Genomic DNA, 26,793 nt, shown 5'->3' with positions numbered 1-26,793 from the left:
ATAATTCCCTGTTCAACAAGTCTGAAACAAATTGGACTAAGATAAAACAAGAAAGAATCAGTGAAGGTAATACATTTCAAAAGCGTTTTAGCGCCTCTAGAGTTTGGTGCCTCAAAAATGTGGTACTTTTTCTTTCTTACCGGCATCCAAGGCTGTCACTAGGTTTAGTGGACAAGGAGGTATTTGGCTGATAATCGTTACAAAATAACATTGATTGTCAATCATTAAATTAAAAAATAGTCAATGACTCTACTGTTAAAGTAAATATTTCAATAATATCGGGTGCCTTTGAATATATTTGCACATCCACATGCTAATTTACCTCGTTCAATTCTGTTTCAACAAGGTCAATTTTAAAATGAGCCCCCCCCCCACACACACACACACACACACACACACACACACACACACACACACACACACAGCTGTCAAAATGTTGTTTCCAGTATAGATTTACAAGGGCGGTGTGTTGCTGTTGCAGCAGCCATGCAGCAACACGGCCCGCACCGCACGTCAAGTGCGTGGCTATTCCTGGACTGAGTGTTGGCAGTCCCACCGGAGCATACGAGACTGAGGTACTGTGTATGGCTAACTTTGTGCACTGTGCTTGTTACGGGAAGATCAGAACGGAATATATCAGACACCAAGTAAGTCAATTTCCGAGTTTATTTAGTAGGAATGAATGATCTTGGTGCCACTTGTTCCTCGGTGTGTTGTCTGCATATGGATGGGAAATTGCTCACACTTCAATTTTATATGGTTGAAAAAAAAATTTATTTGGAATCTTGTTTTTCAACAACAACAAGGCACTAAAATTGAATCTAACGACATTTGGAACAGTGTGCTTTCACTTAAGATCGTGTATCGCTATTTGTCTGGCTAAAAATACTTATGACTGCATGGCTCATTGGAAATGTCACTACAAAGATTCATCCAGTGACACAAACAAGCTAGCTCAAGTGATATACACGTATAAACACATCATGCTACTTATGTGCACCATTATAAAAAGACTGCTTTCTCAAAATGGAGCGCAGGGGCAGACAATATAAGGAGAAAAGCAGGGGCCTTAAAATGGAACCCTGTGGAATCCCTTAAGACAAAGTTCTGTCTACCAGATAGAAAAGGGTGATGAATGACATCAAACATCTTATCAAAGAAAATGAATTTATGAAGAAGGTTACGCAGTCCTTAATAAGGGCACTGGTGGGTTGAATAAATATCTTGTGCGAGTTGTTCAGAAAGCGCCTCATGTCCACGTTTTATTCGACCGCTCTTTAAGTGTCACTCTCATCTGGACTCAGCAGGCTCCTGTTAAAAATGTCCACATCCTACGCTGCCACTCTATCAGCCCTCGTTACCGCCACCTCCCCCGAGCGACAAATACGACTAAACGTGAGCGCTCATCCTGCCCCTGAGCCCTCGACCCCACCCGGGAGTCTGAAATCGATTCCCCCAGCCACTCCAGCTCCTCCACCACGTTGTCATCCAGTTGAAGCCCGTCCTCCCCCGCCGGAGCTCGACGAACAGGAGAACCCGTCCGATTATGGGATCGGTAGACGACACGCCAGCACCAAACCTTGACTACCCTGGCTAGAGCTTCACTTTTCATTTACAAGACACTTTGTGTTGCAGGCGGTTATTATCCTGTAGAGGTTGGAGAGATTTTTGAGGACCGATACCAGGTGGTCAAAAAGTTGGGATGGGGTCACTTTTCCACTGTGTGGCTCTGCTGGGATATGATGTAAGTATGGATAGTGGAAATGTTTTGGGAAATATATCAAAAATACAATTCCACGGGAATGTAGAATGGCAGATTTGGAAATAAGACAAAGTCGACATTCCCATAGGGATTATTCCTGGATATTGGGGATACAAACGTTTTGTTTATTTCTATGCAGGAGAAGGCACTTTGTCGCTCTCAAGGTAGTAAAGAGTGCTCCGATGTTTACAGAGACAGCCATGGATGAGATCAAACTTCTCAAATGTGTCAGTGAGCTCAGTTCCAGGCATGCTTCAGTTGCTCTTTGCTCGAGTTGAATATATTTTTGGCTATCAGGTGAGGGACAGTGACCCCAGAGATCCTAAACGGGAGACAATTGTGCACCTCATCCATGACTTCAGGATCTCTGGAGTGAACGGAGAGCGTATCCTTACTCGGAGTCTACCCCAAAACAAAACGATTCTATGATATCAAGTGATGTTCTTAATTGCTCACAAGATGTGTGCATGGTCCTGGAGGTGCTGGGCCACCAACTCCTGAGGTGGATCGTCAAATCCAACTACACTGGTCTTCCGCTTCCTTGTGTCAAAAGCATCATCAGACAGGTGACTTTCCCAAGATTATCTGAAAAAAAAATTCTATTCCTGTAACTTTTCGTCATCCTTACTGTAGGTTCTGCAAGGTTTAGAATACTTGCACACAAAGTGCAAGATCATACACACAGACATCAAGCCGGAGAACATCCTCTTGCGTGTGGACGATGTTTACATACAGAAACTGGCTGCCGACACCAAACTGTGGCAACTGCCCGATTCCGCCGTATTGACCAGTGAACCAAGTTAGTGTTTGAGTTCTTCAAATCCCATAAAGGGAGTAATGTTTCAAGTTGTGAAAAGTTTTACAAATATGTTGCTAAATTTAGTAAACAAAGGAGTTTTTTTTTTGTGGCTCTTGTGTGGGACTTTGGAGATGTCCACACTAAGCCATCTGTGTTTCCTGTTTATGGATCGTATCTAACTCGAGGACAGTTAGTGCATAATTCATTAAACTGCATCAAAGTTGACTGTCCCGCTGAGTGGACCTTCTAAAAAGTTTTATTTTCTTTCCTCTCCAGAGAGCTCAACTGCCAAACCAAAAAAGGTGTGTATATTGAAACATTTATTTAATATTTACATATGTCTGAAAATGTATTGCATGAGTCATCAATTTGACCCCCCCCCCCCCCCCCGTCCTTAGAGTTTGTCCAAATTAATGGGAAGGTTGACGGGGGTTTTCCACAACATTGGCAATTGGGTAAGTGTTATGTTGTGTTTTGGGGAACTTTAAATTGTGTGTGTGTGGAGGGGCGTGAGAAATGTCGCTTGCAACTTCTTCTCTCCGCAGTCTAGCAAGGCCTCAAGGTCACATCTAAAACGCCTGAGATGGACAGAAAGGAAGCAACGAGCCAAGGCGAATGCATCCGAGCCAAGTCATAAACAACCTCACGATGGCCTATATGATGTTACAACTCCGTCTGGCACCTGTCAAACATTGCTCTCGGCCTCTGACGTCACCTTAAGGAGACAGACCTTGCTCTTGTCCGACAGGCTGGACTCGCCTGAGTTCAGTCACAGAAACTTCTCCTCTTCGTTGCCAGACATCACCCAAGATGCGTCCAGATCTTTATTTTTACATCAGATGCCAGACAAACAACTCTCTCCTCATGGTCAGTATTTGCAATTCTTGAATAATCATAAAGAATGATCAACATAACTGACAAACTGGATTTAATTTAGATTAAAAAAAAAAAAAGAGCAAACAAAAATTTAGAGCATGATTACCCACAATCTATTGTGTTCCTTACCAAATGCTATACCAGTTTAAGACCACAAGGAGGCGTATTATCATTGCAGTGTACTGTATGAGTATTGTATTCACCACTTAAGTTCCTTATTTGGCGTTTGATTTGGATGATAAAATTTCCTATTATTGATATGCTATGCTAATACAGCCAAATGTTGACCTAACTTAGCTTCACAGTGGGCAAAAGATTGAAAATAGCTTTTAGTGATGGAATGCGGTTATAGGATGCTGCAAGTGGAACTAACTAGCCTGTGGGTGAGATGGACCTGCTTAGTTCACACACAATAAGAGTGAGACTCTTGAGCATTTGTTTTTAGGATTGGTATCTTATCAGACCAGGCAGTTGGGGAAAATGCAAACACACAAGTTCAACCATGGGAATCCATCTGAGCAAAACCCGAATACTCCAAGTGAATGTAATGAGTGACATCCTTGGCTTTTTTTTTTTTTTTCATTCTTAGGAAACAATGACTGTGAGGGGCCTCTTGACCTCCTACTGCCGCATAATGCCGACAAGCTGCTTGTTAAAATTGCTGACCTGGGCAATGCTTGCTGGCTGGTGAGTGACAGAACAATCAGAGAAGAATCTACAGTTATTTATATTGGAGGTATCATACAGCATTTTTGGTCAAGTCAAGTGAAGAAGTATGTGTTTTGGTTGAATCGATTGTAACAAGCCATGAGTGAAAAGGTATTGATAACATCTGGAGAGAAAACACTCACCATTGCCGATTACAATCCAGGCCATGATGACTGAACACTTGACTGACTAAATATTGTGGTCTGGTGCAATCCATGTGGTCCCATAGGACAAACACTTTTGTGAGGACATCCAGACATGTCAATACCGCTCAGTGGAGGTCCTGATTGGTGCTGACTACAGCACCCCGGCTGACATTTGGAGCACTGCCTGCATGGTGAGAAGGGCAACAGTCAACTTCAGCTCATAAATATGATCATAGACACCCAACCGTGTGTGTTTTGTGTAGGCTTTCGAGCTCGCAACGGGAGACTATCTATTTGACCCCCAGTCAGGGACCACATTCTCCCGTGAAGAAGGTTGGCTTTGTTAGCTTTGAAATAATGATGAGAATAAGAAGACCACATATATCAAGCAGTAATAGATTAGAATGTTGTGGATGTCATTTTAGATCATATTGCACACATCATCGAGCTGCTGGGACCTCTTCCATCTAAGTTGGCCCTTTCGGGGAAAAAATCCAAAAGATTCTTCAACCAAAAAGGTAAAACATCCTAATGTCTGCAAACTTGAACTATCTCAGCTCTGCCCATGCAATTTCAGGGTGGGTAGGTTAGAAATTCGAGTCGAGACCCCCCCCCTTGAATTTTTCCAGGTGAATCTTACGGCGATTTTGTGAGAACTAATGACTCGGTTGTCAACTTCATCCAGGACAACTGAGGCGCATCTCAAAGCTGAAGCCGTGGAGCTTGTTGGAAATTCTGCTGGACAAGTACAAGTGGCCACAGGACGAAGCGGCCCGGTTCACTTCCTTCCTCTTGACCATGTTGCATCTTCAGCCGGAAAAAAGAGCCACAGCGGCCCAATGTCTCAAACACCCGTGGATCACAACAACCTAACTTGACCTCTTTGTTTTGGCCGTGGCCTTCTTTTCTCCCATTCATTGGACTTGGAGGACTTTCTTGAACAAATCTGGTGCTGGCATGGTGTGCAAAGTCTTGTGCCTTTTCCCCTCAGGCGATTTGCATATTTACGGCAGTTCCATTGGATTCAGACAGAATGACCAACTTGTTTTCTATTACGTAGGTATTCAAAAAGTATACGTTCTAGTTTGACTTGAGGTTTTTTTGTTTTTGTTTTTTTTTTACATTTGAACTGGCTGACGTTTTGTACTCACTAATAAATCAGTTTGCGTTGAGGAGGAGGAGGAGCTAAGTGTCATTTTGTGTGGCGCATTCCTTGCATGCTCACGTTGGAGCTGCGCTCAGAGAAGGTTGGAGGAGAAGGGGGAGGAGTTAAGTGTGAATGCAAGCACACGTCGACATGCCTCGTTAGTGACTTTTGCAAGTTTTGCTTGGAGGAGTGAGGCGACACACGGCGTCTACCTGAAACGTAAGTTTGAGTTTTCTCTTGGCTTAAAGGCTGTGAGTTGTGTTCATCGTGGCAGCTTCGAACTCCTCCTTGAAGGGGCTCTGCAAGTCATGACACTGACCACTCATGTGCATGTAAGAAAAAGAGAAAAAAAAATGACAGCACTCAAATTGTAGATTTCCGTCATTTACTGTCGATTCCTTTCTGATGCACAATCTCTGTTTGAAGCCATCTTATTCTCTAGTCTGCATGTTGAATGGTGACGTCAAGTTACATCTGTTGTTTTGCCTGTGCGAATAGTACAAGGAAAGGTTAAAGTCCGCTTAGTCCGCCTTTTTGTGACACAGCCCCCTTAACCTGCAGCCAGTTGCCATGCAACTCAAAGCGCAAATCAAAAGGCATTAGCTCAACCCTGGCTCGGCTTTCATAGTCGCTTTTCTGTGTATGGCTGTTGCCTGCCATAGCTACACACAGAAAAAAAAAAAAAAAAGCTTTGGCATGGTCGTATGGGTGTATGATGTTGCTTGTTCCTCCTGTCCCCCATTTCATGGATGTCCAACTTGATATTTGATCCCTGCGTGGTAAAAAATACACCAAGATGGCTGTACACACTCTCTTTTTATTACAGAGGATATGAAATGATATTCATCATATTGTCCTTGGCCGGGAAGATACTGAAAGAGATGACAGCATCACTGAATAGTAAACACCCATCTCATTAGCCCAGTACAAAGGGAGAGCCTAGGAGCTTCTATTCTTCTCGAATAGCTTGTGATGTATGATTGAGCAGTACTGGCTGCTTAACTGACCTTTTTTTTTTTTGGTTGCAGGATGTGGTGGCTGGTAGCTAGCTGCGCCGGCGGAGCAGTTCTACTGTATTCGCTATATAAATGGGTGATCCCCAGCGCTGTGCAGTATCACGGAGGCCTGGCGCTCATCTGGCATGATGTCATTGTGGAATGGGTACTGGACAAGCTGACCCAGTCCACACGTCCTCAGGTGTGACCTCAGACACACTCGGAAGTGAAAGTAGACTCGTATAACTGAAAAAGTCTAAATCATTTAGCCTAAAGGCTAGAAGATAAGACAACCTAATCAAAATCGGGGTGGTGAAAGAATTCATATTTTTTTTCATATTTTTTGGAATAGCAACTAAAAAGTAGGAGGCCCTTAACTAACCATACTTTACTGTTGCATTTTTTTCGGCCTCATTCAAGTGCTCATTTGAAAAGCACAAATGAGCAATTCAAAAATGAGGTTTGGCCATATTTATATTTGAACAATATCAAAACAAATGGACAGTTACAGTTACATTGTGCCTGTCTGTACTGTTTTGATTTTCCTCTTAGAGGCTCCTTGCTGCAGTACAAAAAACGGCCACAAGAGGACATCCTCGAAGCGTGGTTAAAGCCATTGATGACTTCTGCACCCACAATGAGTGGGCCATGAACGTAGGCGACGAGAAAGGTACTGAGATATTGTTTGGGGGAGGAAAAAAAAAAAGTATGTACCGCTTTTGTGAGACCCGTTTTGATAGCTGTTTAAAAAATACTATCCATGCTCTCTTATATTGTGGTAATTGTCATGTTTGCCATAGGTTGCATTCTTGACTCTGTGGTGTCCGAGGCCAATCCATCTTGTGTGCTTGAGCTGGGCACCTACTGCGGCTACTCCACAGTTCGTATCGCCAGTTTACTGCCAGCTCACGCCAAGCTCATTACACTTGAATTTAATCCCGACTATGCCGCTATCGCTCGGCAAGTCATTGCATGGGCGGGTGTTGGTGACAAGGTAAACAAAGGCTTGTGGCGCTTTTCCATCAACTCAATCAAGCAGTTGGAGACAGAGATGTACTTGTGTTTCATTCTGCAGGTGCAGTTAGTTGAAGGGGATTCTGCTGAATGGATCCCGAAACTGAAGGCGCATTTTGGAGTCAAAACATTTGATTTGGTTTTTTTGGACCACTGGAAGAATCGTTACCTTCTCGACACCAAACTGATGGAGGCAGGTTATTTTCTACTGGTGGCGTTTTGACGTTAGCGCCCCGCCCCTCCCTGCATAGCACTAACTTTGACACTGTTTCCTCAGGAATGCGGTCTTTTGAGGAAAGGGAGTATCCTGCTGGCCGATAACGTTATCTGTCCTGGCACGCCGGACTACCTGGAGTACGTCCGGCACAGCCCGCAGTATAAAAGCCAGTACTTCAAATCTCATCTGGAGTATACAAAGGCAGAGGATGGCTTGGAGAAGTCCATTTTCTTAGGGTAGTTTCTGTCCAATTTTGTACCACCGTCATAGGAAGCGATAAAAAAAAAATTTAAAAAAATGAAAGAATCAAATTAGTGGCACGTTGGACGAATGTTAGCACATCCGCCTCGCAGTTTATTGCTGCAGGGTTTGATTCTGACTTCGGCCTTCCTGTGTGGAGTTTGCGTGTTCTCCTCGTGCCTGCGTGGGTTTCCTCCAGGTACCCCGGCCGGCATCCTCCCACATTCCCAAAAACATGCAAGGTAGGCAGATTGGCTGCTCCAAATTGCCCGTAGGTGTGAGTGTGAATGGTTGTCGGGCGATGTGTGCCCTGTGATTGGCAGTTCAGGGTGTCCCTCGGCGACTGCAAGAAGTCAGCTGGGATAGGCTCCAGCAGTTCGCAAAGTGGATGGATGAAACAATCAAATGGAAAAACAAGAATTACATCAGTAAGTGTATTCTTCATGTCGTCATCCAGTGATCCTCAAAGTACCCACTAGCGGTAGTGGTCCACTAAAGTACGCCCAAGTTGTATTTCACTTTAAAGTTCAATATATTTCCCCAATGTAGACACTTAACAATAAATAGAACACAAATATGAGTCTTTTTTTTTTTTTGATACAGAAAAAAAGTTGGTCGCTGACATATTTGAGCTTTTGATTGACAGGTTATGAAATGTAAATTGTGGAATTTGAACTGCAAGAAATGAAAAGTGTTGGAGGCATAAAGCAGGCGTCTTGGCGAGTTACTAATGAATTAACCACAGGCTAGTAAAAGAGTCATAAAGCAATATGCTAATAAATGTGCTGACTGGTCAACCTGTTCAACTGTTTGTTTGACTCCCTGTCGCGATTTGCCATTTCGGGGGTAATCAACTTCAGAAATTCCACGAAAGCGGATGCAACGACTTGATTCTCCTTGCACGTTGCTAATATTGACAGGTGGGTGAAAGAATGAGAGCGAACGGATGTGTGTGCTTGAGCGCGGCATGTTTGTTTCTGTGTATGTGTGTGAGCGCATGAATCAAATCACTCATCTAATCTCTCAAAGTGACTGAGGTCCATCATAGTGGGGGGTGGAGAGAGGGGAAAAAAATGGGCTAGTCCACCTCATGGCTTCTTCACAGACGCCTGCATGATAATCCCAATCTGTGGCCATTAGTGCGCCCAGAGACTGACTGAGGGAGGAAGGAGTGGGTTCAGCGGAGCGAGTGAGATGAGTAGAAGAGGAGGAGGAGGAGGGTGGAGCACCAGCGCAGAGATGCGCACAGAAGGAAAAGAACGAGCGAGAGAATGAGAGAGCTTTTAAGGGATTTGCCGCTGATTTGTAGAATCTCACTGCTGTGATAGTGCACTTTTTTTCCCTAACCCTGCCCTGGACTTTTTTTTCGACTCTGCCATGATATCATTTCCTAAAATTCTGGCATTCATTTGAGGTTTGATGCATCTCAATTCCAAGTTTTTAGTGCGCTCTTAGTTTGGCTTTTTGTTTTTTGCGAGTGAGATGATAAAGAATCTATCTTTGGTGTGCAGAAGACTCCTTGCCTCTGAGATAGAATCCCGCTTTGAAAGAAATATGGATACGTGTGAGCCATAAAATCAAGACTGGTCCACAAGGTGGTGAAGAATGGCCAGGTGAGTGATGTCTTTTTTTTTTTCACAATGTGATACCATTTATGTAACCATTAAGTTGTTTTAGGAGCACAGATGATGGACTTCTGTGAATGCAATTTAGAGATGTTTCAGTAGATATTTTGCCAAATTGATCACGTTTACGTGTACTATGCTGATGATAAAAGATATTTACTTGCTAGATGCAGGCTGCACATGTTCTGTGTTACAGACATTTACTTTTTTATTTTTATTTTGACTTGTTAACCAACATTCTGATCATCATAAAGCATGTTCTGTATTCATTGCATACGTTCAATTACGGCACAATTAGCCAAACTGTCGCGTGTCCCCAACATGCTGAGCTGTCATTAGGTACAGCCTCATAGTACACTAATTTCAAAGAATTAATTCCCAATGAATATTCATAAAATGTGAAATAATTCAATCTGTTTATTATAGTTGTAATAATAATAGTAGCTCTGATGTTTGCCGTAAAATAAATTCATTGCATACAACAAAAATCAACATTTCTCAATGGAAATAAAAACCCAAATTATGATGCAGCTCTATAAAATTTGAGATCTCAGCAGACTGCGTCAGTGAAACTAGTCCAGTGAGTGTATTTACACAAAGAGTACTATATCTTAAATCCACTGGCGTTTACAGCCCTGTAAAGAAATAATCATCTGTCTGTAAGCCAGAAAGAGCTGACATCAGACCTTGTCAAAGTGGAAAAAGCATACCTTCATTGTGAATGACCCTGCAGGTGTCAAAGGTAGAAGGAGAGTACCTCGGCCGGTCAGCATCATGACATCAGAAGGCCTCTCATCCCATCCTTGCAGCTGGCTGGGAAAATTATCCAGACTGCTGTGGATGCTGCTAGTGGGGCCGCTTCCCGGTTTGCGGGCCCAGCAGGGCACCCAGCCCCAGTCGCTCAAAATTGAAGGTGACATCACCCTAGGGGGCTTATTCCCAGTGCACTCCCGTGGGCCAGTGGGAGTGCCCTGCGGAGACATTAAAAGAGAAAAGGGAGTCCATCGCTTGGAAGCTATGCTGTACGCTTTGGACCAGATCAACAGCGACCCAGATCTGCTGCCCAACATCACACTGGGAGCCCGGATACTGGACACCTGCTCCAGAGATACCTACGCGCTGGAGCAATCGCTGACTTTTGTCCAAGCCCTCATTCAAAAGGACACGTCCGACGTGCGCTGCTCCAACGGAGAGCCGCCCATCATCCCCAAACCAGAGAGGGTGGTTGGAGTCATCGGGGCCTCCGGCAGCTCCGTATCCATCATGGTGGCCAACGTGCTCAGGCTTTTTTCGGTAAGATGTCTTCCACTTTTGCTGGCATACTGTTGGAAAAAGGTTGAAATCCATTCATATTTAACCAATCAATACTTCAAGTCCACTTCTTGGATTATGATTGCTCCTGAATGAGCATTTTGATGACTATTTTTCAATGTATCATGGGCCCAGGGCCCCCAATGATAGTCTTCAATGAGGGTATTTGGGCACCCTAGTCAAATCCAGCTTTCCTGGCATGTTGAGTTAACCTTGACCACCAGCGGCTAATCTGTTTTGTAGCTTTTTGCCCAGACAATCGACCTGTGATGATTACGCTGCTCATAGTAATGTGCTGAGCCTAAATCCTATGTGGTGTTGTCATGGAATTACCGCCACGCTATGGCTGCAAATCTACTACAAATACGACGAGATGAAAACAGACGGTTTCAAAGGACCAAACTTTTCGAGACATTAATGGGTCAAGTACATTTCTTCTCCTTCCCGGGGGCGACTTGCATTCTTTATGACGAGGATGCTCCCTGGGAGCCAAGGAGTGGTAGCTTGCATACAGGGCAGATGTTAACTACAGAATTCTAGATCCCCAACCTCCACTAAGCCCCTCTCAGCAGCTCAGGACCCTGGGCTGAAAATAGAGCATCAGGCCAGAGGATGACATTGGTTCCAGGATAACAGCAACTTGCGGAGGAGTAGATTTAGCTAAATGGTGTGTTTCAGCCAACTGTCCATATGTGCTGCACTCTCTGCTGAACATACTTCTCCGCTCACACACACACTGTGATGTGCACTGAACATCTGCTCTGAAACAGAGGAGGCGGCGGCGGCGTCTCAACCCATACACACCACATTGGGGAAATTAAAAAAGACTTCTATTATCATTCATGTCGTACGGCAAAGTGACTGGACTCTAAATAGCCTACAATTCGTCTTTGAAATGGGACATATTATTATTTTATGTTCTTTTGCAAATTATAAACTGCTTCTGGGAATTGTAAAGGGATTATATATTGTGCAATTGATATTTTAATGGCTCACATTCAATCATGTTGAATCAAACAATCAAACGTTTTTCTTAGCTGGCTCTTTTTGAAAATGCATCTGCAAGTTTTGAATTTGCCTCACTGTGACATTACAGTCAAATAACAATAACTCCCTTACCAACTTTTTCCTTTACACATTAGCATTTGTTCAATGTGTAAGCGAAAGTAGCTTTGGATACTTTGGAACTTTGGGAGTAAAAAGTGTGCTGTAATTTTTGCTGCTCGGGATATTTTGACAAACGTATTTTTCAGACATGTAATCAAGACAAATGAGAATGTTTTTGTGAAAATTGTTTAAAGTTGCAAAAGCTTAATTATTCTTTGATCAAAATGTTTGTAGGTTCCGGGGCAAAATACTCCAAGGAATCGAGAATTACAGCAAACTCAACCCCTTTTGAAATTCTTGTCGGATTTATTCTGTTTGAGAAAGTGGCCCAGTCCTCCTCGACGACAAGTTGTACTTTGTGTTACCTTGACAATACTGATACGACAACATGGAATTTGGATTCCATACTGTTGTGAAGCCAGTGACACTTGAAGAATGTTCATTCAGAAGCCTGCTCATCCCTTTCTGAAGAACATATGAGCAGTAAAGCCAAGCTCGACGGGGTTAAGCGCAAAGCAGCAAAGCGTACTCCAGAATTAAATATATTGTATGGCTTACAACTGAGAAATGCTAACCTTTTTCTAGTCCCTGATCTCTGTCTCTCCCTCTGTGCTTAACGTAATTTGACTAAAAACCCTCTAATCCTTCCAGATAATCTGTGAAATGGTTCTGGCTCTCCTCTCTTCTTCTCCCTTCTCTACCCCTTGTGTCTACCTTCCTCTACGTGACCGCCGTTAAGCCAGGCACAGGGAGCGAGCGGCATTAGCTGGGTCAGAGTTGAAACCATGTAAAGACGGAGTGCACCTCTGAATTAATCTTCTCATTTGTGTTCCCTCTCAAACAAATGCTTTTACAGCTGTGTTACTGACTGACTTTCTGAGAATGAATTAACGAGTTCTCTCAATGATAGTCCACTTTTGGGATTTTAATCCCCTGCAGTGCGTCATCCATCAATTTATGGACTGTAAAACTGTACAATTTGAATCCATTCTTTATTTAACTAGCTAATGAGATGTCAAAAAGGTTGACAAGATGGACTTGAACAACAAGACATACAATCTATATCTATTTTTTTTTTTTTTTTAATCCATCTGTGTGTTTCAGATTCCCCAAATCAGTTACGCCTCTACCGCCCCGGAGCTGAGCGATAATAGTCGATACGAGTTCTTCTCCCGTGTGGTACCTCCCGATTCTTACCAGGCCCAAGCCATGGTGGACATCGTGAAAGCTATGGGTTGGAACTACGTCTCAACACTAGCATCCGAGGGCAACTACGGAGAGAGTGGAGTTGATGCTTTCCTTCAGATATCCAGAGAAGCAGGTTGTTTTTCTGATTCTACACTGCAGTCACATTAATATTAATTTAATATCCAGCACACAGAGTGAAGCCCCCGGCTCCTCAGATGTTACCAGGGTACACGATACCTGATATCACTCACGCAGACACACACGTGCACTGAATTATGTGATGCTAATATGAAATCTTAACATGTCCCTCGCAGCCATTAATCACACTGTTCATACTGAGATTAAAAATATATTAAATCTAATCAGCAGAAGAACAATTACTTGTCATATGAAGCCCGTATATTTCTTGATCATCTATTTTTTGTGTTTTTGTAGACAAATAGGGACGGGCGCAAACAAAAAGAATGATAACATATTGTGTATGTGCAACACAGGGGGGCTGTGTATTGCACAGTCCATAAAAATTCCTCGAGAGCCCAGACCTGGGGAATTTGAGAAGATCATCAATAGGCTGATGGAGACATCCAACGCTCGCGGGGTCATCATCTTTGCCAATGAGGACGACATCAAGTGAGTGGAGCAGGAAATGCTCATTTTGATGGTGATGACTTGGCAAAAAACATAAATTCCCAAGAACTTCTGTGAAAGATGCAACTCGGTTCAAAAGAGACAATTTATATGCGCGGTAAAATAATGATATGAGGAAAAACAAAGCACAATGCCAGAGAGATGGAGAGATTTGCACTTTGAACGCCATTCTCAAGTCATGCATTTAATTAGTTTTGAAGCAATGACTCGGAATTTATCTTAATTAAATCCCTCCTTTTTTTTTTGTCCGGAGCAATGTCTGTCTGATTAGTCTAGATTGCATCAAGTGAATGCAAAATATTCTTGGCGATTTTTTGAGCTGAGCAACATATCTGAGCAATCGTTTCCATGCATCCTGTCTACTGGCTTTTGTCTTAAATCGGAATTTCTTTTTCCTTGCAGGCGACTCTTGCAAGCTGCTAAAAAGGCCAATTTGACCGGCCACTTTCTATTTGTTGGCTCCGACAGCTGGGGGGCCAAGAACTCCCCCATCCAAGACCAGGAGGAGGTGGCGGAGGGCGCCGTCACTATCTTGCCAAAAAGAGCCTCCATTGACGGTACGCCAAACGGAGAAATTGAATCTCTACCGCAACGACGGAAATTTCATCTGATACATTTTGCAAAAACGATTCAGGATTTGACCAATACTTCACCACAAGATCTCTGGAAAACAACAGAAGGAACATTTGGTTTGCTGAATTTTGGGAGGACGACTTCAAATGTAAACTAACGCGGCCTGGCATCAAATACGAAGCCGACAGAAGAAAATGTACAGGTAAATTCCACGTGACAGAAGTCATTGAGGTGAAGAATTCCAAATGTTGTTGACCTGATGTGACACGTCTGTGTTCTCCTAGGTGAAGAGAGAATAAGTCGAGACTCTGTGTATGAACAGGAGGGGAAGGTGCAGTTTGTGATCGACGCTGTTTACGCCATGGCTCACGCCTTACACAGCATGCACATGGACTTGTGTCCCGGTTCCATGGGCGTTTGCGAAAAGATGGACCCCGTGGAGGGACGCATGCTCCTCCAATACATTCGCTCTGTCAATTTCAATGGTAGGATCTCAAAGTTGGCTTTTCTCTGACCCCTCTTGCGTAATGCCTGGTGGTGCTCATGAAAAAAAGATTTGACTTTGGGTTTCTGTGAGTCGTGTCTGCTAATGTACGGCACTCGACTAAAACGAGTACACGGTAAATCCCTGCGGCTGCCTCCACATTCAATGCTTTTCATCATCTTTCATGAAAAAGTCACCTTTTTGCAAAAAGGGAAAAAGCGTATTCACCGCTCGCTTCTTGGAAGACGACCTTGGCTTGCTTTTTTTTTTTTTTTTTTTTTTTTTTTTTTGGCCTACGGGCAACTGAAAGGAACGTCCAATCATGTTAGTGAAAGACCATTGAAGTGCAGGAGAGCCTTCACTAAAGCACATCATGCACTTAGCTTTGGCAGTATGGCACGACAGCAGCAGCAGCAGCGGCGTTGGAAAGATCGCCTGTGCTGACTTTGTTTACCTTCATATTTCAAAAGCCATTCAAACCCTGCTTTCCGTTCAACAGGAAGTGCGGGAACCGGTGTGATGTTCAACGAGAATGGAGACGCACCTGGGCGATATGACATCTTCCAGTACCAGCTTTCCAATGTCTCCAACCCCGGCTATAAGGATATTGGACAATGGACAAACCACTTGCGAATCAATGTAAATATTTGCTCAAGATGTGAAACTCATTCGCTGATTGGGGACAACCATCAAAGCGGTCTAAACAACAACAACAGTTGAGGAAATTGCGAAGAGCTCACTTTGTGCGCATGACAATAACAATCCTACGTGTTCTCCTCTCATAGCCGGAGGAGATGCAATGGTCAGGCGGTGCCCGAAAGATCCCGGATTCCGTCTGCAGCTTCCCGTGCGAATCGGGTGAGAGGAAGAAGATGGTGAAGGGCGTTCCCTGCTGCTGGCACTGTGAGCTCTGCGACGGCTACCAGTATCTCCTGGACGAGTTCAGCTGCGACATGTGCCCGTTCGACATGCGACCCCTGAAAAACCGTACGGGGTGCCGGCCCACGCCTATCATCAAGCTGGAGTGGAGCTCCCCCTGGGCCATCATCCCCGTCTTCCTGGCAATTTTGGGCATCCTGGCCACCACGGGGGTTATCGGCACGTTCATCCGCTTCAACGACACCCCTATCGTCCGAGCCTCCGGCAGAGAGCTCAGCTACGTGCTGCTGACGGGCATCTTCCTCATTTACCTGATTACCTTTCTGATGATAGCCGAGCCCAGCGTGGCGGTTTGCGCCTTCCGCAGGCTGCTTCTGGGGCTCGGCATGTGCATCAGCTACGCCGCCATGCTGACCAAAACCAACCGGATCTACCGCATCTTCGAACAGGGCAAGAAGTCGGTCACACCACCAAAGTTCATCAGTCCTACTTCTCAGCTCATTATCACCTTCATTCTTATCTCGGTGCAGGTAAACGTGAGCCGATTCGACTCCCATTTAGCTGGGATTCAAACTCACGACAAGGCTTTCTCTCCAGGTACTCGGCGTGTTCGTTTGGTTCGGCGTGGTGCCCCCGCACACCATCATCGACTACGAAGAGCAGAAACCTCCAAATCCCGAGTTTGCCCGAGGGGTTCTCAAGTGCGACATGTCCGACCTGTCTCTCATCCTGTGTCTGAGCTACAGTATCGTTCTGATGATCACCTGTACGGTGTACGCCATCAAGAGCAGAGGAGTTCCCGAGACCTTCAATGAGGCCAAGCCCATCGGCTTCACCATGTACACCACCTGCATCATCTGGCTGGCCTTTGTGCCCATCTTCTTTGGCACGGCGCAATCTACCGAGAAGGTACTTTCAAGCCATGTTTGGGGTTTTCAATTCTCGTGTGTCTTGTCCCACGTGTCTTCCAATATGTCTTGTCCAGGGGTTTCCTTGTTGTCTCGTCAGTCGATTTGGATTTAGTCCCTTGCTTTCATTTCTTTCCAGTTGTTTTTGGAAATGTGTTCCTACTACCGGTGAATTTGTTTCTCATTTTGGGCATTGAGAGTTTAGTTTAATCATCAATCCCAATACTTTGTTTGATTTTTTTTGTTTCCTTTAAATTCATTTCTTTAAGAGCACGTGTGCCTGGCCTTATTGAACAAAATCCCCAAAATTGATTCAAAATAGATGAGAAATAAATGCGATGGGGGTGGGGCAAGTCTAAAATGCTTCAAGTAAAACGCTTAATGTGGCTTAATGTCCAGAAACCGTGATCACATTTATGGACGCAAAGTGTTTCGTCCGCCACAGAAAAAAACGTATTGTTGCTCGATGGCAGAAAACTGCAATCAATCGAAAATGATGACACGCATACACAACTGTGTAATGAAATCCTTCAAATGATCCGCATGAAACCTAAGTTGGTTGCCTCTTACTATTTTCTTCCCATTCCACTTCCTGGACATCCTGGCATCCTTTTACTGAGAGGCAGCATTACATTTACCTCACGGGCTATTTCTATTGTCACAAAGAACACGACTTGGGAAAATATAAAAAAAAAAAAAAAGAAGACTCATAAAGAGATGTTTTATCAACCAGTGAGGCTTGAACAATTCAAGCCTGCGGTGGGTGCTTTCAAAATCTTTTCACCTCTTCCAAATGGGAATAAAGAGACATAGGAAAGGAAATAGGTCAGATGAACTGAGGGATGGACACAAACCCTTTTGAATCACAAGCCATTCAATAAATCATCACTCAAATAAGGCTTCCAAATATAGACTTTTGAGCATCCCATAAAAATATGATTTATCCTCTCTACATGTGCAGGATCACGTGCAGGCTGTCTGTATTCACATCTGGAGGCACCAATCCGTTGACGGTTTCTAAAGCAATGCATCAAGCTTGCCATGGGCCATAAGCACATAAATCCAATCCATACATCACTATAGCTCCTTTCAGAAATCGGGTGTGGGTCATTGAGTGACTGATAAAAAGCATGGATGAGCTGATAAAAAAAATAAAAAATTCTGAAGGGATCCTGCTGAAGATGACTACTGGTAGTGTAGCATTTATGATTTATTCATGCCACAAATATATCTTATTTATGGCACATGTGTGTTGTTTTATTTATAAGCGGTACAGTTTGCTTGAATAATGAGTTTATAATTCATCTGTGTCAATCTCAGGGGAAGTTAACTTTCATTATTGGTGTTGGCTTGGCCAGAGCAATTGAGAATTGATGTCAGTCAAGGGCTCTATAAAGACTCCATATCGTACATACACTGGTCGTAAATTCGTCGGTTCCGCATAGCTGTTTCTGCCTATGGATCATATTTACTGTGATTATTACTCCTGCATTTGCATAGGTTAGTCATCCGTTATGCGTTCTTGGGTCTACCTAATGAGGTGTGCACGCCCAGACTTTTAATCTGCCCCGTTTTCTTTCCAAGATGTTCATCCAGACCACCACTCTGACCGTGTCCATGAGCCTGAGTGCCACCGTGTCGTTGGGTATGCTCTACATCCCCAAAGTCTACGTGATCATCTTCCACCCGGAGCAGAACGTACAGAAGCGAAAGCGTAGCTTCAAAGCCGTGGCGCAGGCGGCCACCGTGTCGACTCACCTGTCGCAGAAATCCAACGACAAACAGAACGGCGAGTCCAAGATTGAACCAGACAGATCACAGTAAAGGAAACTGGAATGAGACAATTGATTCATCATGTGACATCACAAGCGCCCTTATTGACACTATCAGCGAAATGGAACAAGAAAAAGAAAGCATTTATCTGGTCAGTTTCTTTCCTCTTCTTGTTATGTCAGACACCAGCAATGTTCCTGGATTTCTTTCTTTTGTCGCTATTTGACTCTAGATCAATGGTCATCAAAGAACTCACCATGATGGAAATTATAAACTAAAAAAAGCCTCGGGCAATTTTCATTCAATTAGAAAATTTACCCCAAATCCAGAAATCCCTGATATTTTGTGACTAATATTTCCAATTTAATATACAAGGGGTGCTCATTTTGAGATGACTCAAGGCACATTCTTCAGCACGAGAAAGAATGCTCATTTACCACCATCAAGGAGGTTTTGTTGCTCGTAAATGCTGTCTAGGAAAAAAAAAAAAAAGCTGTCTGGTGACCTTTCTTCCACAGAAAAATGAAGCCTACAGTGGAAATCTCCTGGGGTTGACGAGGCATATTATTTTCTGGTTGCACTGCATGGATTTTAGTGTTATTAAGCTTTAGGCCTCTATTTGTTCAAAAAGGGCTGGGTTGAGGATTGATTGCACTAAAAGTTGTTTGGAAAATACACCGCATATTCATCTTTGAAAATTGGAAACGCATTCGACGTTTCGTTATAATTGCAACGATATTTTGAACAGACTACAAGCGTTCACATTGTTGTGAAATGGCGTCTTGTAAAACAGGATAAAACATCAGTTTGCTGTGCAATGCAGCACTTGCAGCATCCTCTACGGTAAAAAGTGTTTATAGCGCCCTCTGCTGGAGAAAATACCAGTGAAGCACGACCAAGGGTAAACCACATTAATAAAAATAGTCTTTATTATTGAAGTTGGTCTACAGTTCATATTGACATCTAATTTTGGCAAACCATGATACATTACAAAACAGAAGATATGAAAAGAGTGCAATTAACTGAAATAGTTTTGATGACCACGATGCATTCACTGATATTTGAAACATGAAATAGTCACGCCAACAAAACTATACAAGTGTTTACACACACACACACACACACACACACACACACACACACACACACACACACACACACACACACACACACACACACACACACACACACACACACACACACACACACACACACACACACACACACACACACACACACACACACACACACACACACACACACACACACACACACACACACACACACACACACACACACACACACACACACACACACACACACACACACGGAAATCTGCTTTCACCCAAAAAAAAATACATGAAGTGGTCAGCCACCTATCTGCTTTTACATTTCTTGTTATTCAAAAAGAGTCCCATTTTGGGATGAATGGGGAAAAACCCTGTCAAACATTTCACATTGCATCAATTTGTGATTTGTCACTCAAGGTAGTTGTCCATTGTCAGGCACGGTGCCGTCTTTACCGTCGGCCTGCTCACCTTTTTTCTTCGAGCTTTTACGAGTGGGCGAATCACTGCCAAAGAAGACTGTGGAAGAGGTTCGGGTTAAGGAACGTTGCCATTCACTTTAGAGATTAAACATGTCAGACGATACAACAGCAAACGGATACAGGTTGGATGAATGTAGTTCGTCCTCCTAATCCATCATAACCACTTTTGACCTGAAATCAGAAGCACTTTCATTTACTTAACAACTTTCAAATAAATCCAATTGAATATAAAGACATTCAAAACGAAAGGCAGGTAAGTGGCTGTGTTCACATACCGCTCCAAACTTCCTCTGAGGTTCATGCATGTTACCAAAAGTCTTCCTTTGGAAAAGCAGAGAATTCCTAAAAAGAGGATCCACGCCTGCATCCTCCTCTCGGGCCTAAGAGACAAAAGTCCTGAGCGAAAAATACTTGCGATTTGGAAGCAGACCTTGTGAAGCGTTTCTTCAAGATACCTTGCTTGATATCCTCTCATTGTGTTTAGAAACCAACCCCCTGATAAATGTAAACAATCAGTACTTATTACATATTTCATCTTGAGTTGAAGACAAAAATAACACACTTTGAGCACGCAAATCGGCACAAAATACTTACGGCTGATGTTCTAAACGCAGCTTCTTGGTTGGACTCTTTGCTGGTTTCTTGGTTGGACTCTTTGCTGGTCTCTTGGCTGTGTCATCGGGTGTCATTAAATCATAAGTTAAATTGAGGTCAATATTGTCGCCATCTACAGGCTGATGGAGGTACGGCTGTTTGAGATTTATCGGAGCGGGGCTGAATGCGGAAAAAGGAAAAGCCTGGTGAGCAGAATTGGATAAATTGAACTGTATGGCGTATTGTATGAGAATTTACCTCTCAAAGACGAGCCGACTGAGAATCTCGTTTGTCCTCGTTGGGGTGCTCAGAGATTTCTGAAGAAACTCTACCTTCTTCTTCAAACTCTACGGAAAGACACATATGCGGGAAAACGTGGGTTCCTCTGACCCCGAGGGCCCAAATGATTGTGTTGCCGCGTCTTACAGATATCTCTTTGTCAGCATTGACTAGATCGTTTTGCAGAGACTTCATGTCCTCTTTTGTTCGGGTCACTTCAACAGAGGCCTTCTGAAACTAAATGTCACAGAAAATACTTCTGAAACAGCACAACAACAAATGTGCATGATTAGCGACTTGCTAAATGGATGTCACCTTGCTGTTGGAGGTGACCACATCTTTCCTCAGCTTCTCGCACATGTCATTCGAAGACTTCAAGTTTCCCTTTAACCTGTCATACTCTCTAAGACAAAAAAAAAAAAGAAGGGTTGGATAGTACGCTGTGTGGTTTAAGTGACAATTCAGATTTACAGAACCTGGACCTGCAGCGTAAATCCAGCCTCAGAAAGATCACAGTCTTGGAGTCATACATACTTTTTGAGAGAAATGCAGAAGATTGAGAGCTGCTCCACAGCAGCCTGACTCACACCCATGTCTGTAATCATGGACTCCACCTCACTTCTTTGGCCCTCTAACAAAACAGCCATGCTGGACACACAGCAGCAGTGTAAGCAAAGACGTTTGTGGTACAATTACTCAAGACAACCAAATTTGAGTGTAGTTACTTTTCATAGGTTTTTATTTTGGTCCTCAGTCTACGGGTCTCGTCCTTGGCAGCCTGAACATCCACATGTTGAGTCTCCAGGTAAGTCATTTGTTTCTGTGTATAAATTAAAAACAAGGTCAAAATGTAGACAATGTGGGATAGATTTCAGAAAATGAGAGCAATTTAAATCATGAATCATTGCGTACTTTGAGAGCAGAACACAACGTGCCCTTTTCTAAAAGTTCTTTCCGCACGCTGTCCAAGTCTCTCCTCTGTATTTCCACAGTGTTCTTCAAATCAATCAGTGTTTTCTGTTTGTCCCGACAATCTCTCTCTAAAAATAACATCAAACATTTATTTCATTGACAGGGAGTCATTGTTTAACAGAAAGGATAATTAAAAAACTGTTTACCTTTCAAGCTTAAAGCAGCCTTCAGCCTATGAAGCTCATCCTGAGAAGATGCAACGCACAGTGACTAAATGACTCAATGCTTTCGTGCAAATCTTGAAATGTAATTTTGAGGTACCGCCATGCTCTCTGGATTTGCTGAACGTGCTTCCTCGGAACCACTGTCAAAATAGAGCTTGTAGATAATCTGCCGGGTGCTGGCCTATACACAGAGGATCAAGTCTTTTCAGTTGAGATCAGCATTGGTGAGAAAAGAAGTAAGTAGTGCAGTGATGTATCAATGACCTGTTTCCGACACGTTGGGCATGTTTTGGTCGGGGCTGATTGAAACCATTGAAGGAGGCTAGTCGGGGAGGGAAATAAAACTAATTAGACAAACCAAAATTAATTAAAATACGCAGTTTTCATTCAAGTAGATGACTTTACCAGGTACTGTGGAACGTGTGTCCGCAGTTGATGGCAGCAACATCTTTGGAGTTGTCCAATAATTCGCAGCAAATTGTACAAAATGTACGAATAGGCATCTTAATTCCGAAATAATTGTCCTGTTACGAACGCAGTAACATAAAAGTGTATTTCACAAATATGTTCGCAAACGGTTTGGCATCAAATGCTTGAACATTAGCCACAATAGTTAGCTAACAATAACAAGTAGCTTCAAAGTCAGCTTTAGTGTCAATTTCTTCACGTGTTAAGAAGACACACAAAGAGATCGAAATTACGTTTCATACATACCGTGGGTTATTTTGAACGTGTCATGTGAATTTATAATCAGGACTAAGTTAAATTGCAGTTATCTATGAAGATTATCAATTATTTTACTTCACGTTTTCTAGCCGCCTTACGTTCAAATACTAAGATAGCCCCGCCCATATGTTGCGTTAACTGTCCGAGTTCAGGCTCGGTTTTTACGGTGTTAGCGTTCAGCAAGCTTTTTTTTTTTCTTTCTTGTTTTTACTTACTGAATTATGCCTATATTTTTTTGTTCGTGATTTAATTACTTTTGTTGTAATTCATCTGTCTTTATTTTAATCAGTGGTTGGGAAGAGTCCGCAGTCGATTTTTCTTCGGTCTCAAAGTGGAGAGAACTTCATATCCCACAATTTGCACTTCCGCATCCGTGCTAGGACAAAATGTATCTACGGTTGACAACCAGGAAGAAGAAGAAGAAGAAGAAGACGATTCCTCGGAGAGCAGTGTCCATAGCTGCAGACAGTTCTGGAAATGAAAGGTGCTTATTTGTTTCTTGCATAAAACCGCGACACAAGTACGAGTTCGACATGAGTCAAGGCTTAATTCGCCCATCCGATCGAAAGTCGGTCGAGCATGTCTGACGTCTTTCGCGTATACAACGTGAATTGTGTAAAGCGTCCAAGACAGCGTTAACACAAAAATGACATCTTTATTCATGGAATTTCCAAGTACCCTCCGAGTTCAATTCTACTCTTTGAAAATCGACATTGGAAAGTTCACAAAATCTTACAAATCCACGATGACAACTAGATTAAGTTTAATGGCGCACCGAGATGTGTTATTATGCCGTTCTGTCATATTTTCCCGCTAATGTAAAGTAGCCAACAATTATGCCAACAGGTTTGTTCCAAGTGCTTAATGATATGCAAATAAATGTGAATTTGGCCATAATGTATTTTGTGTGTGTACTTTCTCCTAGGTGTGTGTATGTCCTCGCTGTAATAGTGATGGATGGAGAACGCCAAAGACCATCTGTGCCATGGCAGAATGGTACCCTGACACCTGGGCACCATCTTTGTACTGAAAGAGCTGACAGTCCTACACCAGGTTTGGTGGAGGGAACAGAACCAGGTGAGGTTCTCCAAATTCAACCACAAATCAATCTGACAAATTGCAATGCATTCTCTGTACCGGGTTATCAATCTCAAGATGCCTGTTATAACGCTGGTGACATTCAGTTGTTTATCCAGGTTCCCAATATTATGCATGCACAGTTTCAAACGGACTTTATGGGAGCGACTAATGGAACAACAAAGTCATCATTGGTTAATGTTAGCACTCGAGTTTCCACCAGCGGTTTTCTGACTTTGACTGTGTCTGCCGGGAAAAAGTAGCCAGTGTGCTGTGCTGTGACCAAACATGCATACAGAATAACATTGTCACTTATTAACCTCACTTTGGTGTGAAAGTGATTGCATGAATTTATTTTGCCACTAATTCTTCAACTACTGACCAACTTTTACCCTTGTTGTGTCTTTTATCTTCTTTTAGTTTGTTGTTTTCTATGAGACTTTCTATCTTGCTCATTCAGCATCATACACTTAACACATTGTGAATGAACACGACCCGTTCACACAGGTGCAGGTCAGAAAAGTGCCATGTTTGTCCACGCGCAGTCCTTTGAGGATCTGACCGCAGAGGCCGAAGAGGCTCGCAGGGAAGCTGAGGTGCTCAAATCCCAAGAGTGTGGCCAGGGTATCAGAGCCCTTGTAAAAGAGCAACACAAAAGTCCTTCAGACTGCAGGACCAAAGAGGAAGATGTGTTCAGCGAGGCGTGGAGGAGCCACAAGAAGCACATGTTTGTGCTGAGCGAGGCAGGAAAGCCAATTTACAGCCGCTACGGCACAGAAGAGGCCCTGTCCAGCACCATGGGAGTCATGATGGCCCTCGTATCTTTTGTTGAGGCCGAGAACAACGTCATCCGCTCCATCCACGCAGGTTAAAACACACTTCACCTCAAAAAAAGTCATAAATAGTTTGAATTTCTTTCGATCTCACACAAGGTGTCGGCGTATGGTAGGAAACAAAGAAAGGACACCTTCGGTAAATAAACATCTCTTTTCTCAGACGGCTGCAAAGTGGTTTTCCTCACCAAGAGTCCGCTGGTCCTGGTGGGCGTGTCCCGCACGTGTCTATCAGACAAAGAGCTGCTGAGAGAGCTGCAGTATGTCTACTATCAGATTGTTAGCCTGCTCACCCTCACCCAGCTCAACCACATCTTCCAACATAAGCAGAACTACGACTTGCGCCGCCTCCTGGCCGGCTCCGAGTACCTCACCGATAACCTCCTGTATCGGCTGGACCGCGACCCGGGCCTGCTGCTCAGCGCCGTCACCTGCCTGCCGCTGCCCAGCTCGTCCCGGGACGTCATCTCGTCCAGTCTGCAGGCCGCCAAATCCAAAAATCTCGTCTTCTCCATTCTTCTGGCCGGAGACCGCCTGGTTACTCTGGTTCGGAAAAAAGACCAGTTCCTCCACCACATTGACTTGCACCTGGTCTTTAACCTGGTTGGCTCCTCTTCATCGTTTCGAGAGGGAGAAGGCTGGACGCCTATCTGTCTGCCAAAGTTCAACACCGCGGGATTTTTCCACGCTCACATTTCCTATTTGGAACCCGCGTCGGAGCTGTGCCTTATCCTGGTCTCAACTGACCGAGAGGACTTTTTCAACATGTCTGACTGCAAGCAAAAGTTCCTCGACAGGCTGAATAAGCGCAGCGCTTATCAAGCCCTGAAGGAGGCGCTCAAGTCTCGCAGCTATTCGGTGGATCAAGTGGGCATTCCTGAACTCAGGCACTTCATGTACAAATCAAAGAGCTCTGGGCTGTATACCAGGTGGGAAGCTACCTATTTCACCATGGGTTTCAAATCAATCAAAGTTAATCCGATTTTCTGCCTCCAGTCCAGAGTTTCCTTTGTTGTACCAGTCAGAGGAAGAGCAGGAGAGGCTCATGGCTTCGTACCAGGACCTTCACAGTTACGTGCACCATCCGACACGACCCGTACGCTCCTTCTACCGCTGTGGTGAAACTGAAAACATGATGGCTTGGGTGAGTGTTGGTGTGTCAGCCTTTTATCGCTGGATGAAATAGAATTTATTTTTAAAGGTGAAGTTCACTCATGCACTTTGTCCTCCCCCCCCCCCTGCAGGTGACTAGTGGCTTTGAGCTTTACCTGTGTTTCAGTCCCCTGGGCACAAAGGCGTTGGCCGTTTCTGCTGTCAACAAACTACTGAAATGGATTAGGAAGGAGGAGGATCGACTCTTCATCCTGAGTCATTTAACTTACTGACGCTTCTTTGTGTAAAGCCTGAACATGTTGACTCGGGTTGATGCCTAAATTCAGTATCAAAGCTATGCACGCCTAGTTGCCATTAAATTAACGGTAAAAGCAGGTATATGGCTGAGAATTTTTTTTAAAGCCATATCTTATTTTTATGACTTTTAGTATGGTTGAGAACTGTTCGTAGCATCCACAACACAGCGTACATGACTTCCAAAAGTTTTTAACTTGAACTCTCCTGTACCACATCAGTGATAACTGGAATTCTTCTATTGTAATGATGACTAACTGCAATCCTGTTTTTGTTTTGCATATGACGACCGTTAATTGGGACGACCGTGATCATACTTACATTATGGTTTGTTGGGTTGTATGAACTGTAAAGTCGTCAGCTTCTTGTGTGTTTTAATTCGAATGCCACTGCACTTACGTATTGATAAAAATGCTTTCATCAGTTTGCATTTGAGTAAACTTCATCTCTTTTGGTCCACATTTTTATGCCTTAACTGATGGCAAAGTTCAAAGGCAATTAAATGATTTAGGACAGTAAATAAAAAAAAAAATACTGTGTATAGGTAAATAAAAGTATTAAACAGTGCATCTTTCTGTCTTATGTTTTATATTACAAGAAAATATAACTCGGAAATGTTCGTTACCAACACTGGTATCTCTTTGAAATTTAGTGCCATAGTACCATCATCTTTGAGTTATGCGTACCTGCATTAAACATGCACTTCTGTTTCCTAAACAAGTTAACTGTCAAGGAACATTTTGCAGTACGCTTAGCCTTGCACAACCTGATGAGAGCAACCACAAGAGGCAA

General features: G+C 43.4%; 5 protein-coding genes across 6 annotated transcripts; 4 read left to right on the top strand and 1 right to left on the bottom strand.

The window, feature by feature from the left end:
- The first annotated feature begins 628 nt into the window (after window positions 1-628).
- On the top strand, window positions 629-5,340 carry LOC147048847 (SRSF protein kinase 3-like). Its single transcript, XM_085923730.1, has 15 exons — window positions 629-647; window positions 1,305-1,555; window positions 1,636-1,744; window positions 1,902-1,989; window positions 2,060-2,147; window positions 2,222-2,328; window positions 2,396-2,561; window positions 2,838-2,863; window positions 2,960-3,016; window positions 3,107-3,428; window positions 4,027-4,124; window positions 4,375-4,482; window positions 4,555-4,624; window positions 4,717-4,809; window positions 4,977-5,340. The coding sequence occupies exons 2-15, from the start codon at window positions 1,321-1,323 to the stop codon at window positions 5,162-5,164; spliced, it is 1,755 nt and encodes a 584-aa protein (XP_085779856.1). The 5' UTR covers window positions 629-647; window positions 1,305-1,320; the 3' UTR covers window positions 5,165-5,340.
- Window positions 5,341-5,497: 157 nt separating this feature from the next.
- Window positions 5,498-8,705, top strand: comtb (catechol-O-methyltransferase b). Its single transcript, XM_085923745.1, has 6 exons — window positions 5,498-5,657; window positions 6,467-6,635; window positions 6,986-7,103; window positions 7,234-7,427; window positions 7,509-7,640; window positions 7,725-8,705. The coding sequence occupies exons 2-6, from the start codon at window positions 6,468-6,470 to the stop codon at window positions 7,902-7,904; spliced, it is 792 nt and encodes a 263-aa protein (XP_085779871.1). The 5' UTR covers window positions 5,498-5,657; window position 6,467; the 3' UTR covers window positions 7,905-8,705.
- Window positions 8,706-10,303: 1,598 nt separating this feature from the next.
- Window positions 10,304-18,547, top strand: grm6b (glutamate receptor, metabotropic 6b). Of its 2 annotated transcripts, none has more exons than XM_085923718.1 (10): window positions 10,304-10,822; window positions 13,052-13,268; window positions 13,630-13,765; window positions 14,186-14,340; window positions 14,418-14,558; window positions 14,641-14,841; window positions 15,340-15,479; window positions 15,626-16,249; window positions 16,317-16,628; window positions 18,212-18,547. In XM_085923718.1, exons 1-10 carry the CDS (start codon window positions 10,304-10,306, stop codon window positions 18,449-18,451), a joined length of 2,685 nt encoding a protein of 894 aa, XP_085779844.1. In that variant the 3' UTR covers window positions 18,452-18,547. The 2 variants fall into 2 exon arrangements, with proteins under 2 accessions (XP_085779844.1, XP_085779845.1); XM_085923719.1 differs by having other exon boundaries at window positions 13,052-13,271.
- A 1,115-nt stretch (window positions 18,548-19,662) lies between these two features.
- On the bottom strand, window positions 19,663-22,831 carry traip (TRAF-interacting protein). Its single transcript, XM_085923732.1, has 16 exons — window positions 22,673-22,831; window positions 22,364-22,482; window positions 22,223-22,280; window positions 22,056-22,139; window positions 21,941-21,980; window positions 21,735-21,862; window positions 21,548-21,642; window positions 21,357-21,470; window positions 21,138-21,225; window positions 20,970-21,059; window positions 20,802-20,890; window positions 20,544-20,723; window positions 20,405-20,444; window positions 20,225-20,329; window positions 20,070-20,120; window positions 19,663-19,986 (listed from the first exon to the last, which is right to left on the bottom strand). The coding sequence occupies exons 2-16, from the start codon at window positions 22,459-22,461 to the stop codon at window positions 19,879-19,881; spliced, it is 1,368 nt and encodes a 455-aa protein (XP_085779858.1). The 5' UTR covers window positions 22,462-22,482; window positions 22,673-22,831; the 3' UTR covers window positions 19,663-19,878.
- On the top strand, window positions 21,892-26,584 carry mon1a (MON1 secretory trafficking family member A). Its single transcript, XM_085923731.1, has 7 exons — window positions 21,892-22,194; window positions 22,974-23,168; window positions 23,610-23,761; window positions 24,269-24,628; window positions 24,758-25,523; window positions 25,591-25,738; window positions 25,839-26,584. The coding sequence occupies exons 2-7, from the start codon at window positions 23,071-23,073 to the stop codon at window positions 25,977-25,979; spliced, it is 1,665 nt and encodes a 554-aa protein (XP_085779857.1). The 5' UTR covers window positions 21,892-22,194; window positions 22,974-23,070; the 3' UTR covers window positions 25,980-26,584.
- Window positions 26,585-26,793: the final 209 nt, after the last annotated feature.

Source organism: Syngnathus leptorhynchus, chromosome 11 (genome assembly GCF_054491065.1).
Source record: "Syngnathus leptorhynchus isolate UIUO chromosome 11, UIUO_Slep, whole genome shotgun sequence".
Classification (NCBI taxonomy): domain Eukaryota; kingdom Metazoa; phylum Chordata; class Actinopteri; order Syngnathiformes; family Syngnathidae; genus Syngnathus; species Syngnathus leptorhynchus.
The sequence above is the reverse complement of the archived record's forward strand: the minus strand, read 5'-3'. Positions and strand labels throughout refer to the sequence as shown.

What these genes read in the sequence shown, in the direction of transcription:
- LOC147048847 (XM_085923730.1), top strand. Translation starts at nt 1,321, where the DNA reads ATGTCCACATCCTACGCTGCCACTCTATCAGCCCTCGTTACCGCCACC. An exon ending in CTCTGGAGTGAACGGAGAGC is followed by an intron (nt 2,148 to 2,221) that starts GTATCCTTACTC and finishes ATTGCTCACAAG; the next exon opens with ATGTGTGCATGGTCCTGGAG. An exon ending in CAACTGCCAAACCAAAAAAG is followed by an intron (nt 2,864 to 2,959) that starts GTGTGTATATTG and finishes CCCCGTCCTTAG; the next exon opens with AGTTTGTCCAAATTAATGGG.
- comtb (XM_085923745.1), top strand. Translation starts at nt 6,468, where the DNA reads ATGTGGTGGCTGGTAGCTAGCTGCGCCGGCGGAGCAGTTCTACTGTAT. An exon ending in CCCAGTCCACACGTCCTCAG is followed by an intron (nt 6,636 to 6,985) that starts GTGTGACCTCAG and finishes TTTTCCTCTTAG; the next exon opens with AGGCTCCTTGCTGCAGTACA. An exon ending in GGGCGGGTGTTGGTGACAAG is followed by an intron (nt 7,428 to 7,508) that starts GTAAACAAAGGC and finishes TTCATTCTGCAG; the next exon opens with GTGCAGTTAGTTGAAGGGGA.
- grm6b (XM_085923719.1), top strand. Translation starts at nt 10,304, where the DNA reads ATGACATCAGAAGGCCTCTCATCCCATCCTTGCAGCTGGCTGGGAAAA. An exon ending in CGACAGAAGAAAATGTACAG is followed by an intron (nt 14,559 to 14,640) that starts GTAAATTCCACG and finishes GTGTTCTCCTAG; the next exon opens with GTGAAGAGAGAATAAGTCGA. An exon ending in CAAACCACTTGCGAATCAAT is followed by an intron (nt 15,480 to 15,625) that starts GTAAATATTTGC and finishes CTCCTCTCATAG; the next exon opens with CCGGAGGAGATGCAATGGTC.
- traip (XM_085923732.1), bottom strand. Translation starts at nt 22,461, where the DNA reads ATGCCTATTCGTACATTTTGTACAATTTGCTGCGAATTATTGGACAAC. An exon ending in GCCCAACGTGTCGGAAACAG is followed by an intron (nt 22,140 to 22,222) that starts GTCATTGATACA and finishes CTCTGTGTATAG; the next exon opens with GCCAGCACCCGGCAGATTAT. An exon ending in ATGCTGACAAAGAGATATCT is followed by an intron (nt 20,891 to 20,969) that starts GTAAGACGCGGC and finishes GTCTTTCCGTAG; the next exon opens with AGTTTGAAGAAGAAGGTAGA.
- mon1a (XM_085923731.1), top strand. Translation starts at nt 23,071, where the DNA reads ATGTATCTACGGTTGACAACCAGGAAGAAGAAGAAGAAGAAGAAGACG. An exon ending in GGTGGAGGGAACAGAACCAG is followed by an intron (nt 23,762 to 24,268) that starts GTGAGGTTCTCC and finishes CCGTTCACACAG; the next exon opens with GTGCAGGTCAGAAAAGTGCC. An exon ending in AGCTCTGGGCTGTATACCAG is followed by an intron (nt 25,524 to 25,590) that starts GTGGGAAGCTAC and finishes TTCTGCCTCCAG; the next exon opens with TCCAGAGTTTCCTTTGTTGT.